The following is a 12,636-nucleotide window of genomic DNA, read 5'->3' as shown; positions in this document are numbered from 1 at the left end:
GGATTAGCAAGTGTTGCCCCAACGTGGGGAGGAGATTTCTGGCTGCTTCTCCTCTCTACAGACAAAGTTGATGTTTTTTGGCATGTCTTTATCAATGTTTGTGAATATCACTGAGCTCATCTACACAGCAGTGAGAACTCTGGCAGTTGTTAATATTGGACATTGTTTTGACTCTATTTAAAATCATAAAAAGATGATTTCCAACCACATAATAAAATGATCAATAAACTGCTGCTGTGGTGTTGCAAAGAAAAAAAAAACGTAGGTAATTAGATGAATCCTTCAAAACCTGTTGTTTGTTTTATGGTCAAAAATTATTTCTAAAAATTTAGAATTTGAGGAACTGTAACTATTTATTTTTATTATGAAATCCTCACATTTGTCTTTTTTCTGTTAGGTGCTTGGCCGAGAAGTTTACACATCAAACAATCAGCTCGGTGGCATTCAGATCATGCACAACAACGGGGTGACCCACAACACTGTTTGTGATGATTTTGAGGGAGTCTTTACTTTGTTGCTGTGGCTGTCCTACATGCCCAAGGTAAAAAATATCTCTGTGATTAATTCACTCGTCCAAATTTTAGGAGCAGCTCTGAATTTATTCGTATATAACATAGTGACCATTTATTGTCAATTATTGTTTTGTTTATCAGTGTATGTCTAGCCCAGTACCCATCCTCTATGCCAAGGACCCCATAGATCGGCCAGTAGAGTTTGTGCCAACCAAGGCTCCTTATGACCCTCGCTGGATGTTGGCAGGACGTCCCAGCCAGAGTGAGTGTCTGTCTCAGTGATTAGAAAAAATCTGCTGCTCATTTTGAGTTCACATTGAGATTAAATAATAACATATGGCTTGGTAGGCAAAATCTAATTCATGCACTTTATGGTGAAGGGCAGAAATATCTCCTGTAGATACTGATTGACCAGTAATGCTGATTTTAATTAAGTTAGTCAATATTAACTACAGTATGGTGAAGGTAGTTGTTAATGTGTCTTAGCCCCCATGTATTAACAACTTGGATAGAAAGAAAAAGATCAGCCAGTCCAAATAACACATTTTTTCACAGTAAATTATTACACAGCTCCTGTATGCAGTTAGATTTGCAGTAGGAATTTATTGCAACATTTCAGTAACCAAACCTTCATTAGTCAAGCAGTTTTCAACAATTAGAATCCATATTAACAAGAGAGTGATTCTAAGTGTCTGACCACTTACATCCTGATGGTACAGAGATGTAAACGCTACGAATCTGTAATCACACAACAACAGTAAAAAATAGATTTACAAATTAAGCACCTAAACAATAAAAAAATTTAACATCAAGAATCCAGTTCACATCAAAATATATACAGTAACTGTTGTCTGTATTCCTCACATTTATATTTTGTGCCCTTTTAGATTTGATTAATCAGACATTCAGAACAACTTGAGATTTAGGATTGATTCTGATTGTTAAAAACATATTTTCCCGATGAAAGACTAGTTACCAAAATGTTGCTAAAATTCTTATTGAAAATCTAACAGAGTGCAGGAGCTTTGTTCTATTACTTTGAATTTGTTCTTCCTTTTCCTAGGCACCCGTTTCAAAGAAATGCAAAATATTTCTGTCTTTGTAAAGAGTAAATTCTTTAATTAATTTATTTTAAAAAGAATTACAAATAGAAATGTCCATTATCACACATAGTACTTGGTAATATGACCTGTCACTAATATCTCAGTATTTTGGGGTTTTGTAGCAATATATATCTTGATAGTTTAAAATCTGCTTCAAATAGTTGTTTAAATATTCAGTTTAACTCTATAATGTTTTAAAGGTGCCAGTGAGATAACTGAAGTACACCGTTCTATATTTGATTTTTACATTTGTACACATTAGAGCAAATCCAAATGGAAGTTAAATGTAGCAAACTTTTTTATTTTGAACCAGGCCCCTTGCATTCATTAACTATTAGGTTTTCTCCTGTGGCCTAGTTTTCAAAGATCTTCAACAAAGACGGCTCGATGCAACAATAAAAACTATGCTTGTAATCGAAAAACCTGAAAAAGCTCTTTCAAAACCATATAACTTTAAAAAAAAAAATCTGGTTGATCATATTTGTAACAAAAAACCCATAAAATTAGTATTATGTGTAAGCCAAGGACAGAAGTCTACATTGTGAACATGTTAACAAATGGGCCTCCTTTTCGCTCACTAAAATAAATATACAATTTTTGGAGGCTTTATACTATAATCAGTATTTTGTTATTGTGGATGTGATTTGTGTCACTTTGGCTTTTTGTTGTTGTTGTTCTATGGGAGACAAGACAGTCATCTGCTTTGCTACTGATTTAATTTATTTGGAAAGTATAAGAGAAACTAAACTCCCAGTGAGTGAAGATAAAGAAGGCTGAAACATCACCATACCAATCTGTACTCTGTCTTTGCAATATAGCCATTTAATACATTTCATAAGGAAAAAGTTGTTGTACATTATTATATACACGAGACTTCGCCCACCCTTGCTTTGGCTATGAAGATCATTTAGAAACTTCAAAATGTTGTCTTTTCAATCAATCAACATTTATTTATAGAGCCTTTTACAACAGCCAAATGGTGTACAAAGTGCTTCACAATACAAAAGTTAAAAACAATCTTAAAAACAATACAAAAATGCCAGAGCCTGCCTGAATAAAAGGTTTTAAGATTAGATAAAGGGCCAGATCAGTGATAGAACGCAAATCCTGAGGTAGTTTGTTCCACCAAAAAAGCCTGGTCACCCCAACGTTTATATTTAAGCTTAGGGACAAACAGTAAAGATGTATTAGTTGAGCTTAAGGTTTAAAATCTAAAACGTTTAAAATCAATTCTAAAATGGACTGGAAGCCAATGGAGAGAAAGTAAAACGGGTGATGTGCTCACGTCTGGGAGGGTTAGTTAAAAGTCGGGCCGCAGCGTTTTGTACAAGTTGAAGGCGTCTGAAAGATTAACAGATTCCAACAGACGAAGCATTGCAATAGTTGAGCCTTGAGCTATAAAAGCATGAGGACAATTTTAAAAAAGGCTTAACCTTGGTTAGAAGACGTAACTGATAAAAGCTGGCCTTGACTACAGAAGCTATATGTTTATAAAACTTCAAATCCTTGTCAAAAGTCACCCCCAAGTTTTTAACTGTAGATCTGAAGAGAAGGAGAAACATCACCAAAAAAGATACGTTCATTTAAAAGCAGAACACTTTGGTGAAGCCACTGCTTAATGCTGGCAATAATTTTTCAAAAAGAGTATGACAGTTCCTACTTCTAGGCTTCATGTGCAAATGAATCTGTATCCGCATAACTAAAAGAAAAGTATTGTCTGGCTATAACTGATCCAAGAGAAAAAGGGACCAAGAATAGAGCCCTGCAGCACACCACGAGAGAGGAGCGAAAGAGGAGGGCGGCTTACCTGTCATTTTACAGAAAAAGTTCTGGTCAAGTAGGAGGTCTCTTAATTATCAACAGTGGGTTTTTTTTTTCAGCCTGACATCCCAACAGTTAAAGGCTGAAATAAATGATCATAAGAAAGAGACTATTAAGCAAATAAGAAAAGAAATCATAAAGGTTTAACAACATGCTGTTAAAGGCAAGGTCAGCACCAAACGTTGATGCAGTGTGTTTTACATTGTGGGTCAGGACTGGGTAGGGTCCACATCGGTGGACTAACAGCTTTGGATGGCAGAAAGATGGGGGGAGGTCTGTGTGGGACGTCAGTCAACATCTCTGGGAAGGCTTAATTGAATGGTAACCTCAGAGGCTGGCCATGTTTCTCAGGGTGTGCGAGCAGAAAAAGAGCTGAGCAAGGCCGCTTACACAATCATCCATCATGGTTGCTGCCAGGACTGCAGATCTTGAATGGGAAAAATAAAATTAAAAAAAAAAAGAGGCGAGACTAAATGTAAAGTCAAGTCAGGAGTTATAAAAATAGCATGGGATGATCATTTGGGGAAAAAAATGATTCATATGGAATTTGTACAAACTTTCTGCACTCACTGTCTCACTGCTCTTTCTTTATGAAAAAAAAAAAGCTCCAAAGGGCTCCTGGCAGAGCGGTTTCTTTGATCATGGCTCTTTCATGGAGATCATGCAGCCTTGGGCTCAGAGCGTGGTGGTAGGCAGAGCCAGGTACGTTCCAAATAAAAAAGTCACAAAAGCAACTCTTGCCTCATAAAAATTAGGTTTCTAAAACATTTTCTAAGTGTCTTCATGATATTGGTGCTGAATTGCCTCTCTTTACAGACTGGGTGGGATACCTACTGGTGTTGTTGCTGTGGAAACTAGGTCAGTGGAGCTGTCAATTCCAGCTGATCCGGCTAATTTAGACTCTGAGGCAAAGGTAAGTGCTGCTCGGTGTGAGCCGGCACAGAGGCACTGAGATGACAAGTTATTAATGCTGTTTACCGTCTTTATTTAGATCATCCAGCAAGCAGGACAGGTGTGGTTCCCAGACTCTGCTTTCAAAACAGCCCAGGCCATTAAGGACCTGAACCGAGAGGGCTTACCTCTCATAGTGTTTGCCAACTGGAGGGGCTTTTCTGGAGGAATGAAAGGTACTTTTGCTGCCTAAAATAATCAGCCATTATGAGATTGAACCTAGTGTTTGTTGTTCTAACCTGAAATAACCGTTTTCAGATATGTACGACCAAGTGATAAAGTTTGGGGCCTACATTGTGGACGGGCTAAGGGAGTACAAGCAGCCAGTCCTGGTTTACATCCCCCCTCAGGCTGAGCTTAGGGGAGGCTCCTGGGTGGTCATAGATCCCACCATCAACCCTCGTCACATGGAGATGTACGCCGACAAGGACAGCCGGTGAGTTCAACGGAACAAGATGATATTGAATACAGTTTGTAGCAAGTTTTTTTTTTTTGACTTGAATGCTTCCTGTGTTCAGAGGAGGAGTGTTGGAACCTGAAGGAACTGTGGAGATCAAGTTTAGGAAGAAGGATTTGGTGAAAACCATGAGAAGAATAGATCCTATCTACATGGCTTTGGCTGAAAAACTGGGTGAGTTTCTTCCCTTAAATTCTAATTATTGCTTTTATTTATTTATTTATTTATTTTCTTAAACAGGCATCTTTCTGTCCCGCCACCTCAACCTTGTCCTCATTGGGGGTGGCGAAACATCAGGCGGGACCATGTGTGCTTTCACCATCCTGCTTTATTTGGTGTTGATTGTGTCATCTTCACTGCACTTCCCCCGGGAGACGTGTCAATCACAGCCCCCCTCAGATCAATCACCAGCTCTCCTGTGCAGAGTATTGATTTTGGTTTGGGCCAATTCTACATTAGGACTGGCGCTTTGGGCAAAACCGGTGGAATAGAGGTTTACTGTGGAGGGCTGGAGAGCTTTCAGATTGGAATTGACAAAAAAAAATCAGCAAGGGGTTTGGAGGAGCTCCTAAACAAAATGCTGTCAGACAGAGTTGATTCTTTGCTCTGTTCTCTTGTGGGATTGATGTTAATGGGATAAGGTGATAAGGAAAGGTCAACATACTGAGGGACTGCTGTGAGAGGACAGGAGAGTTCTCTGATTTAAACTCCTAGTATTCTTTTTTTGTTTAGTATTGAATGTAATATTTTACTTGTCTACTCAATCTGTGATCAAACCTTTTACAAATATGTCGGTTTTCTAAAAATCAGTGTTTAATGAAATCCCAACAGGAACGCCAGAACTGAGCCCTACTGATCGAAAAGAGCTGGAGACCAAGCTTAAGGAGCGTGAGGAGTTCTTGTTGCCCATCTACCATCAAGTGGCTGTGCAGTTTGCGGACCTCCACGACACCCCGGGTCGCATGCAAGAAAAGGGTGTCATCACGGTGAGCATAAGACTTTCCCCGTGTTGCTTCAGTAGCGATGTGCAAGAAGCGAATAAGACGAAAAGCCCGGCGGCGAGCATCAGTCTAGCTGCTGTCACACCTGTCGAATGAATAATGTTTGGTCTGACCAGCCTGCAAGACTCGTCCTCGTAATTATCTCCTGATGACCCTGGTCAATCACCTTCGCAACTACAGAGCAGCCTCGGGCAGCCCCATCTCGTTCTGCACCTTCATGCTCCCATCTTTCACACACACCCACACACACATGTACACTTTGCTCACATGACCAGAAGGGTGTTTCATGGTTGGATGGCAGTCGGTGTTTTATTACACATAGTATTCACTGAAGAATATTTTACTGGGCTCCATATTTATCTCGGTGAGCCTACAGAAATCTCTGATTGTTGCTTCTTAAAAAACATCTTCAGGTGTTTGTGACCACTCAAGTCGGAGTTTATTTTTCTTTAATACACATTTCTGCAGGTTTTACACTTCCATCAAGCATCCCTACAAAAAAAAGAAAAAAGATCCTTGCCTTTATCATGCATAAGGCTTTAGTTTAGTGTATTTTTTGTCAAAACAGACTGTTTCATGTTCTTGTTTTGTGTGATTCTTCACACACGCATGCCCCTGTATTTTACTCGTCAGAAAATATTAAAAAAAAACATTTTTTAAAATTTGAGAATGTGACAACCCTTAGATTAATCTGAACAAGCTAAAAAAAAAGCATATTTCACGTTTAATTCGCAATTTGGCTCGAATTAGTACACCAACTGGTTGCATTTTCTCCTCCTCTCAGGACATCCTCGAATGGCAGACATCACGCCAGTTCTTCTACTGGCGTCTGCGGCGTTTGCTGCTGGAGGACACAGTGAAGAAGAAGATCAAGGAGGCCAACAGCGAGCTGACAGATGGGCAGATCCAGGCCATGCTGCGCCGCTGGTTTGTGGAGGCCGAGGGGACCGTTAAGGTAAAACCCAAAGCACCGTTTTAACTTTTACTGTTGAGTCTCTAAATTTTCAGTGACTCAGAGTAAAAAAAAAAAAGATTGTTAAACACTGGAATGATACAGAAAACTGTTCTTTTTGTAAAAAAATTGTTGTAAACTATTGTGGCAAGCAGTTTACACAGGCTTGTGAAGAAGGTAAAATATACTTTACTTGTACTTTTTTAATTTGTTCCAATTTTTTCTATTAAAAAGACTCCGTACATAAATGCTTTTTTCTTGCCATACATACAATCAGCCAATACAGGTGTTAGAACCATGATGGTAAACTCCAAAAATGAGTGTTTGACCCAAAAATATTCTGTTTTAAAACTGTCTAAAACTAACAAATTAATTAAAATAGAAATGTTATCTTTTCCCTACAACCGCACAAAAAAAATCTGTTAGTTTTTTTTAATTATGTTTCTAGAGCAATCTACTCATTCAAGACAGATGTTTATGAAATAATTTTCATAATTCCAAAGGTTTGTTGTTTTTATATTTGTACTCATATTATGCATACAGTTAGGAACTTAATCGCTAAAATTAGTGCTTATGTTTTTGAGTTTGCAGACTTGCTCACTGCTAAATAGCTAATCCTGATCCATACTCTGGCGTTTCCCTCACGAGCCTCTCATTCAGTTGATGGACTCCAGCTCCAATGTCTTGGACAGCAGCTGGTAACAGATGTTGTCTTTTTTTTCTGCTGCCCGGTTTCAGTGGGCTTTGCATATCGGCGCATAAACCAGTTGTCCAGCAGCTGTAGGCAGTAAGACGAGAGACTTTCTATAGAGGCTGATGAATCCCATTCAGGTCAGCAGATAAAATGGGACAGTGCTAACTGGTTAGTATCAAATAAACGTTTATAATAGAATACTCAATGAAAACAAACCTCCCTCTGAGATATCTGAATCTGGTTCCTTCCTGGCCAGTGTCTCGGGTTCAGACGAGCAGCTGCTGGGGTGACAGGAGCCAGCTCGCTGTTTGAGATCTCTTAAGAAAAGGCCTTGTTAGCTCATACATTACCACAATCAGGCCTGGCTGTCTTAAGCCACAATTAATCACAGCCCTGGCACGTGCAGATAGCAGAGCAACACACTGTTTCTTAATTAAAAGCAAACAGATTAAAAATGATTAATAAGGGCATTAAATGTTTCTGTGGACCTCAAGCAGGACTGTTCAGGAGAAGTAGGAGCCTATTAACCCCCCACCCCACCCCACCCACGCTACCAAATCTTTGTTAAGCCCTCCAGCCTGGCTTTGTTTGGGATCAGAAATGCCAGCACTCATGAATACTAATTTTCCAAACAGGCACAGTCAACAAGACTTCAAGCTTCTTTTTTTTTGTTTTTGCCTGTCATTGATATTTGTTGATTTGAAATGTTTTGTGCATATATATACTGTATGTGGTATATACATTTAAATTTGTTTCATTGTGTCTTTTTATTATGTTTGCCATCAGGTAACACTCCCATTCTGTTGTTTCAGAATAAATATTAATTTATTCTGAAATTTTCCTCCTTTTTCATTTGTTTATTTGTAAATACTTTGAATCTTGCTCACGATGATTCATCCTCTCTCCTGTAACACCTGTGATTCTTTCAGGCATATCTGTGGGACAACAATGAAGAGGTGGTCGCGTGGCTGGAGAGGCAACTCGCTGAAGAAGAGGGCGCTCGATCCGTTGTCGACGAAAACATCAAGTACATCCGCCGAGATCACCTCCTTAAGCAAATACGCAGGTGATCATTTTTAACAGTGACGCTTTAATGTAGTAAAACTTTAATGAAGACGAGCTCATTTTAAAACCTTTATTTTTTCTTCCAGCCTCGTCCAAGCCAATCCCGAAGTTGCTATGGATTCCATCGTTCACATGACCCAGCACATCTCGCCCACGCAAAGAGCCGAGGTGGTGCGCATCCTGTCCACTATGGAGACGTCAGCCTCCTCCTAACGGCCTCTTCTCACTCTCGCTGGCTGCGGCACAGCTAGGTACACATCCACAGCCAGGAGAGAGCCCTGACTCAGCCAGCTCTGCTTCTCACCGGGACCTGAACTGGAAACTGAGACGAGGAGCCAACGTGACGGCTCCTGGTAGCTGCCAGGTTACTAATGAATCGTTGGCGATGATTCTCTGCAAGATTTTCGGTGGCTGGCATGAGCTATAACATCCTGTAAATGACCTTTCATGTGTGTTAGTTTTCACTTTGGTGTGTGAATGTTATTTTTAAGTGCAGTTTAAAAAAATGACAATGCAGAAATACATTGTGATACAATATTTAATAATATTCTTAGAGTTTACAAAGATGTCTTGAAAGGATGTGTAATCACTGACCTCCATCCTTTTGAGCTGGAGTGTGCACAGTAACATTTTTAATTTTTTTTTTTTTTTTTTTAAAGGCTTTAGTCCTGATAAAATGCACCTTGGTTTGTGACATATGCTTGTTAAGATTTACAAGTGTTTTGATGACCAGTTCAACGGTGACAACACATCACCTGGGGAGTTAGCCGAAATGGGCCGAGGGGTGTTGCTCGACTAAATGAGAAGCACTTAGTTACTGAACAAAAGCGGGGAACACTAAAGCAGATTTTGGCCGAGGTCGCCCAGCAGGGAGTGGGGACGGGGTCCCTTTTAGACCCCGACTGTTTCACAGTTACCCTGCAGTGAGCAGTGGGCATCTCGCCTCACAACAAAACCACAGCTGTCCCTTCTGTTCTCACACCACACATGCTACTTAACAGGCACTTTAGTGCTTACTGTTCCCTCACACTGCAGCCAGAGTCGGACCCGCACAGTTTTCACTGCTGCAGATCACAAACATGGAAGTGCGTGCACGCACAAAGTGACACAAAGTGTAACTGCACACAGAATGAATAAAAGCTTAAATAAGAATCACTAATGGATCCATCTGCAGAGTGAAAAACATGAAAAATTGACTTGTTTAGAAAGTAGTCGTTGTTGCTTTTGCACATTCGAGCACCACAGTAGCTTTAGGTCTTTAACCAAAGATACGTATGTGATATTACTATTAGCCAAATCAGTAAATATTTATTCTGAAATGACAAACACTGCTGTTTAACTGGCTGAAAATGTTACACGCTAGATGGTGTCGGATTTGAACTTGAATCTGCCGATATGTTTGTATTTAACGTTTGTCTGTTATGTTTCTGAGTTGTTACTTATTGTTAATAATAATTCCTGAAGGCAAAGTCTGAATCAGATATTACCGTTTTGAGTTTGTCAATGAAAGGAAAGAAAATTATAGAAAACCTTCAGAAAAAAAGAGAACATTCATTGCAAAACAACAATGCATTGTTTTGTTTTCTTAGATCGTGTCATTTGTTTTGTTGAAATCCTGCTGGCTTTGTGGAAAGTTTTGTGCCTTCCTTGTGTCCCTGTTCACCTGCAGACCAGTTGCTTTATAAGTAACTAGGTTTTTTTTTCTGTGTGAGGAGGGAGTTAAACCGACGGTGATGAGCTCTAAACATGTCTGTAACTCTAATAAAGCTTATCAACTTAGTTCAAAGTGTGTTTGTTCAGAAAACTTTAAAGTCGTCTTGTTCCACTGAAAACCTTTATCAGCCAAAAAGAACTTGAGTTTCCAGGAATTTGCACTAATTTAATTTGACAAATATTTTTACATATTGATGATTCATGGGACAGATAATCACATCACAGGAAGCCTCATTAATTTCAGCAGTCAGAACAAAGTCTATCAGTCCAGAGAGGCGTTATCTGATTACTTGAAAATGATCCCGTTCCTTAAATCCACAGATAATTATTAAAGTAGCATTTTCTTTTTTGGGTTTTAAACTTCAACAGTATTAAGGAGGATGAAGCAGATCAAACAAATATTGAGGGATCTATCTCATCCTTTTTCTGTTTCTTTTATATCATCCCCTTGGCTCTGTCAACTCTATTACCATCCAACCAACAAATATGTAAGACAAATTGAGTTGCATGCACCCAATACCCACCACAATTATAGCAGACCCAATAAGAAAATGAGTCATTTGGTTGTATAATTGGAAATGTGCCTTGCTTGGTCTCCCAGGTCTCCCAGAGGGTTTTGCTCATTTGTGGTGGCACGCAAGGCTGGCTAATTCTGCTTTTAATCACTGACAAACTGCAGAATCAGGTTAGTCCTCAGCCACCAAAGGAAAGGGAAGAGTTTGCTAATACTTTCAAGAAATTACCAAATGTTTCTTTTCCAGTTAACTGTGTGGACTCAGCTTGTGGATTTTAAAGAAGGGGTAAAAAAAGAAACAGCCCTATCTGCCTTCTTAATCGCCTTCAACAATTAAAGCCTTCAAATCTTTATCGTAAAAGCTTACTTTGGAGAGTTCTCCCAAATGCTAAACCCCAGCGACTGCCAATTTTAGGCAATAACAGGAACACAAATCTACAAGGGAACAACGAGAAATCTTATTGGGGGGGGAATCAGTGTCTGCGATGAGACTGAAAAGGACGCATTAATATAGCACAGAGGCGAGACACAATCACGCATCCGAGGCGCCCATAATTCCACATTCACGCGTCTCAATGACTTGACGGCACTTGAGAGACAAAGCCTGTGACCCAGTTGCAGAATTCCAATTAGCGAGGTGTATGCAACAGTTGATATGAAAAGAGAACAGGGTCTTTACAGAGCCCCGGGGCTGTCTGATTACTGCCTGAAAACACGAGTCTTTTTGCCCGTGACAAAGAGTGGAGTGACACAGAGGGAGTGCCAGGCCTCAGCTGCTCTGCCTCTCTCCAGGCTGAGGATTTTGAAGAGCTCATCTCATCTCTACCGTGCATGCCAGCCTTTCCTTTTTTTTTTTTTTGTTAACATTTCAACCAGACTTAAAGTGTACAGCAGCAGTCCAGCCACATTAAGGTCTTCCTCAGACATGCCAGACAAACCTCAGGTCGAAAGCCTATATCTTTGGGTTGGGAATAAAGTATGCGTCTCCTTATTTTAACTATGTAATATACCAGTAAGGAAATAAATGATTACTGGCTGGGTTTTTTTTCCTAATCTGTCACTCTAAATGCAGCAGATTCAAAACTAAACTGTTAAGCAGTTGTATTTTGGTGAGTGAATAACACTTTAAGTAACTTTTCCAAAACCCACAAGTTCTAAAAGCGGATTTAAGTTCAGTAGTAAGAATAAAGGAGTTTTTTGGGGTTTACAAATGTGAATCAGAAGCTAAACTTTACAAATGAGACCAAAAACACTTCGGCCTCGCTTCTGATTTTAGAAAATTGTGTTTTATACTTTCTCATGAGTGTGCCTTCTTCGTACTTTTTTTGTTGTTTGAAAGATGCCAAACAAGCCAGTTGCCCAGTGCAGATCCACCGTTTTCTAATAAATGTGCTGTACTTTTCGAGCAAGAACTTCAGAGGGCAGAGAAGGCAAAAATCTGTGGTGGAGGGGCAATCTGTCCAACAGATGCAGGGGTCAAAGATTAGAACCTTCTGTGATCATCATCACACAATGCACCCATTTTCTAAGTAAATATTGAGAGAAAATTAAAGGGAGAGCTAATGCACTAATGCACATGAAAACTTATAGATGGAGGAGGAACACTTCAGAACAAGATCCAAACTTTGGATGTTTTAAGGTGATTAAAAAAAGAGGTTCAGAAAACGCAAGGGTTCAGTATAAATTTCTGTCGTCGAAAGCACAATAAAAATGAAACAACTATCATGCCGCAAATGTTAATATTTGATATTTAAACATAAGAAATACCCAGAATGACCCATCGTTTGCCAAAAAGCTCCTGTGTACTGTGAAGCAGGTGAAAGCTGCTGCCTGTAACATGCCCCCCCTCCCCC

The 12,636-nt window shown here is 39.6% G+C and overlaps 1 protein-coding gene across 12 annotated transcripts in view; it reads left to right on the top strand.

Moving 5' to 3' along the window:
• Positions 1–10,336, top strand: part of acaca (acetyl-CoA carboxylase alpha) — a 34,237-nt gene extending 23,901 nt beyond the window's left edge. For 11 of the 12 annotated variants that reach the window (XM_037979007.1, XM_037979005.1, XM_037979006.1 and 8 more), the window contains 11 exons: positions 398–541; positions 654–774; positions 4,042–4,138; positions 4,253–4,349; positions 4,428–4,563; positions 4,646–4,823; positions 4,906–5,018; positions 5,676–5,830; positions 6,630–6,800; positions 8,421–8,557; positions 8,643–10,336. In XM_037979007.1, coding sequence (XP_037834935.1) covers positions 398–541; positions 654–774; positions 4,042–4,138; positions 4,253–4,349; positions 4,428–4,563; positions 4,646–4,823; positions 4,906–5,018; positions 5,676–5,830; positions 6,630–6,800; positions 8,421–8,557; positions 8,643–8,769 — 1,476 coding nt within the window. In that variant the 3' untranslated portion in view covers positions 8,770–10,336. Of the gene's footprint in view, positions 1–397; positions 542–653; positions 775–4,041; positions 4,139–4,252; positions 4,350–4,427; positions 4,564–4,645; positions 4,824–4,905; positions 5,019–5,675; positions 5,831–6,629; positions 6,801–8,420; positions 8,562–8,642 lie in introns of those variants that run through there. The other variant, XM_037979010.1, reaches the window with a different exon arrangement.
• The last annotated feature ends 2,300 nt before the right edge of the window (positions 10,337–12,636 follow it).

This window comes from Kryptolebias marmoratus, linkage group LG13 (assembly GCF_001649575.2).
Source record: "Kryptolebias marmoratus isolate JLee-2015 linkage group LG13, ASM164957v2, whole genome shotgun sequence".
NCBI lineage: Eukaryota > Metazoa > Chordata > Actinopteri > Cyprinodontiformes > Rivulidae > Kryptolebias > Kryptolebias marmoratus.
This window is presented reverse-complemented; position numbering and strand designations above follow the sequence as displayed.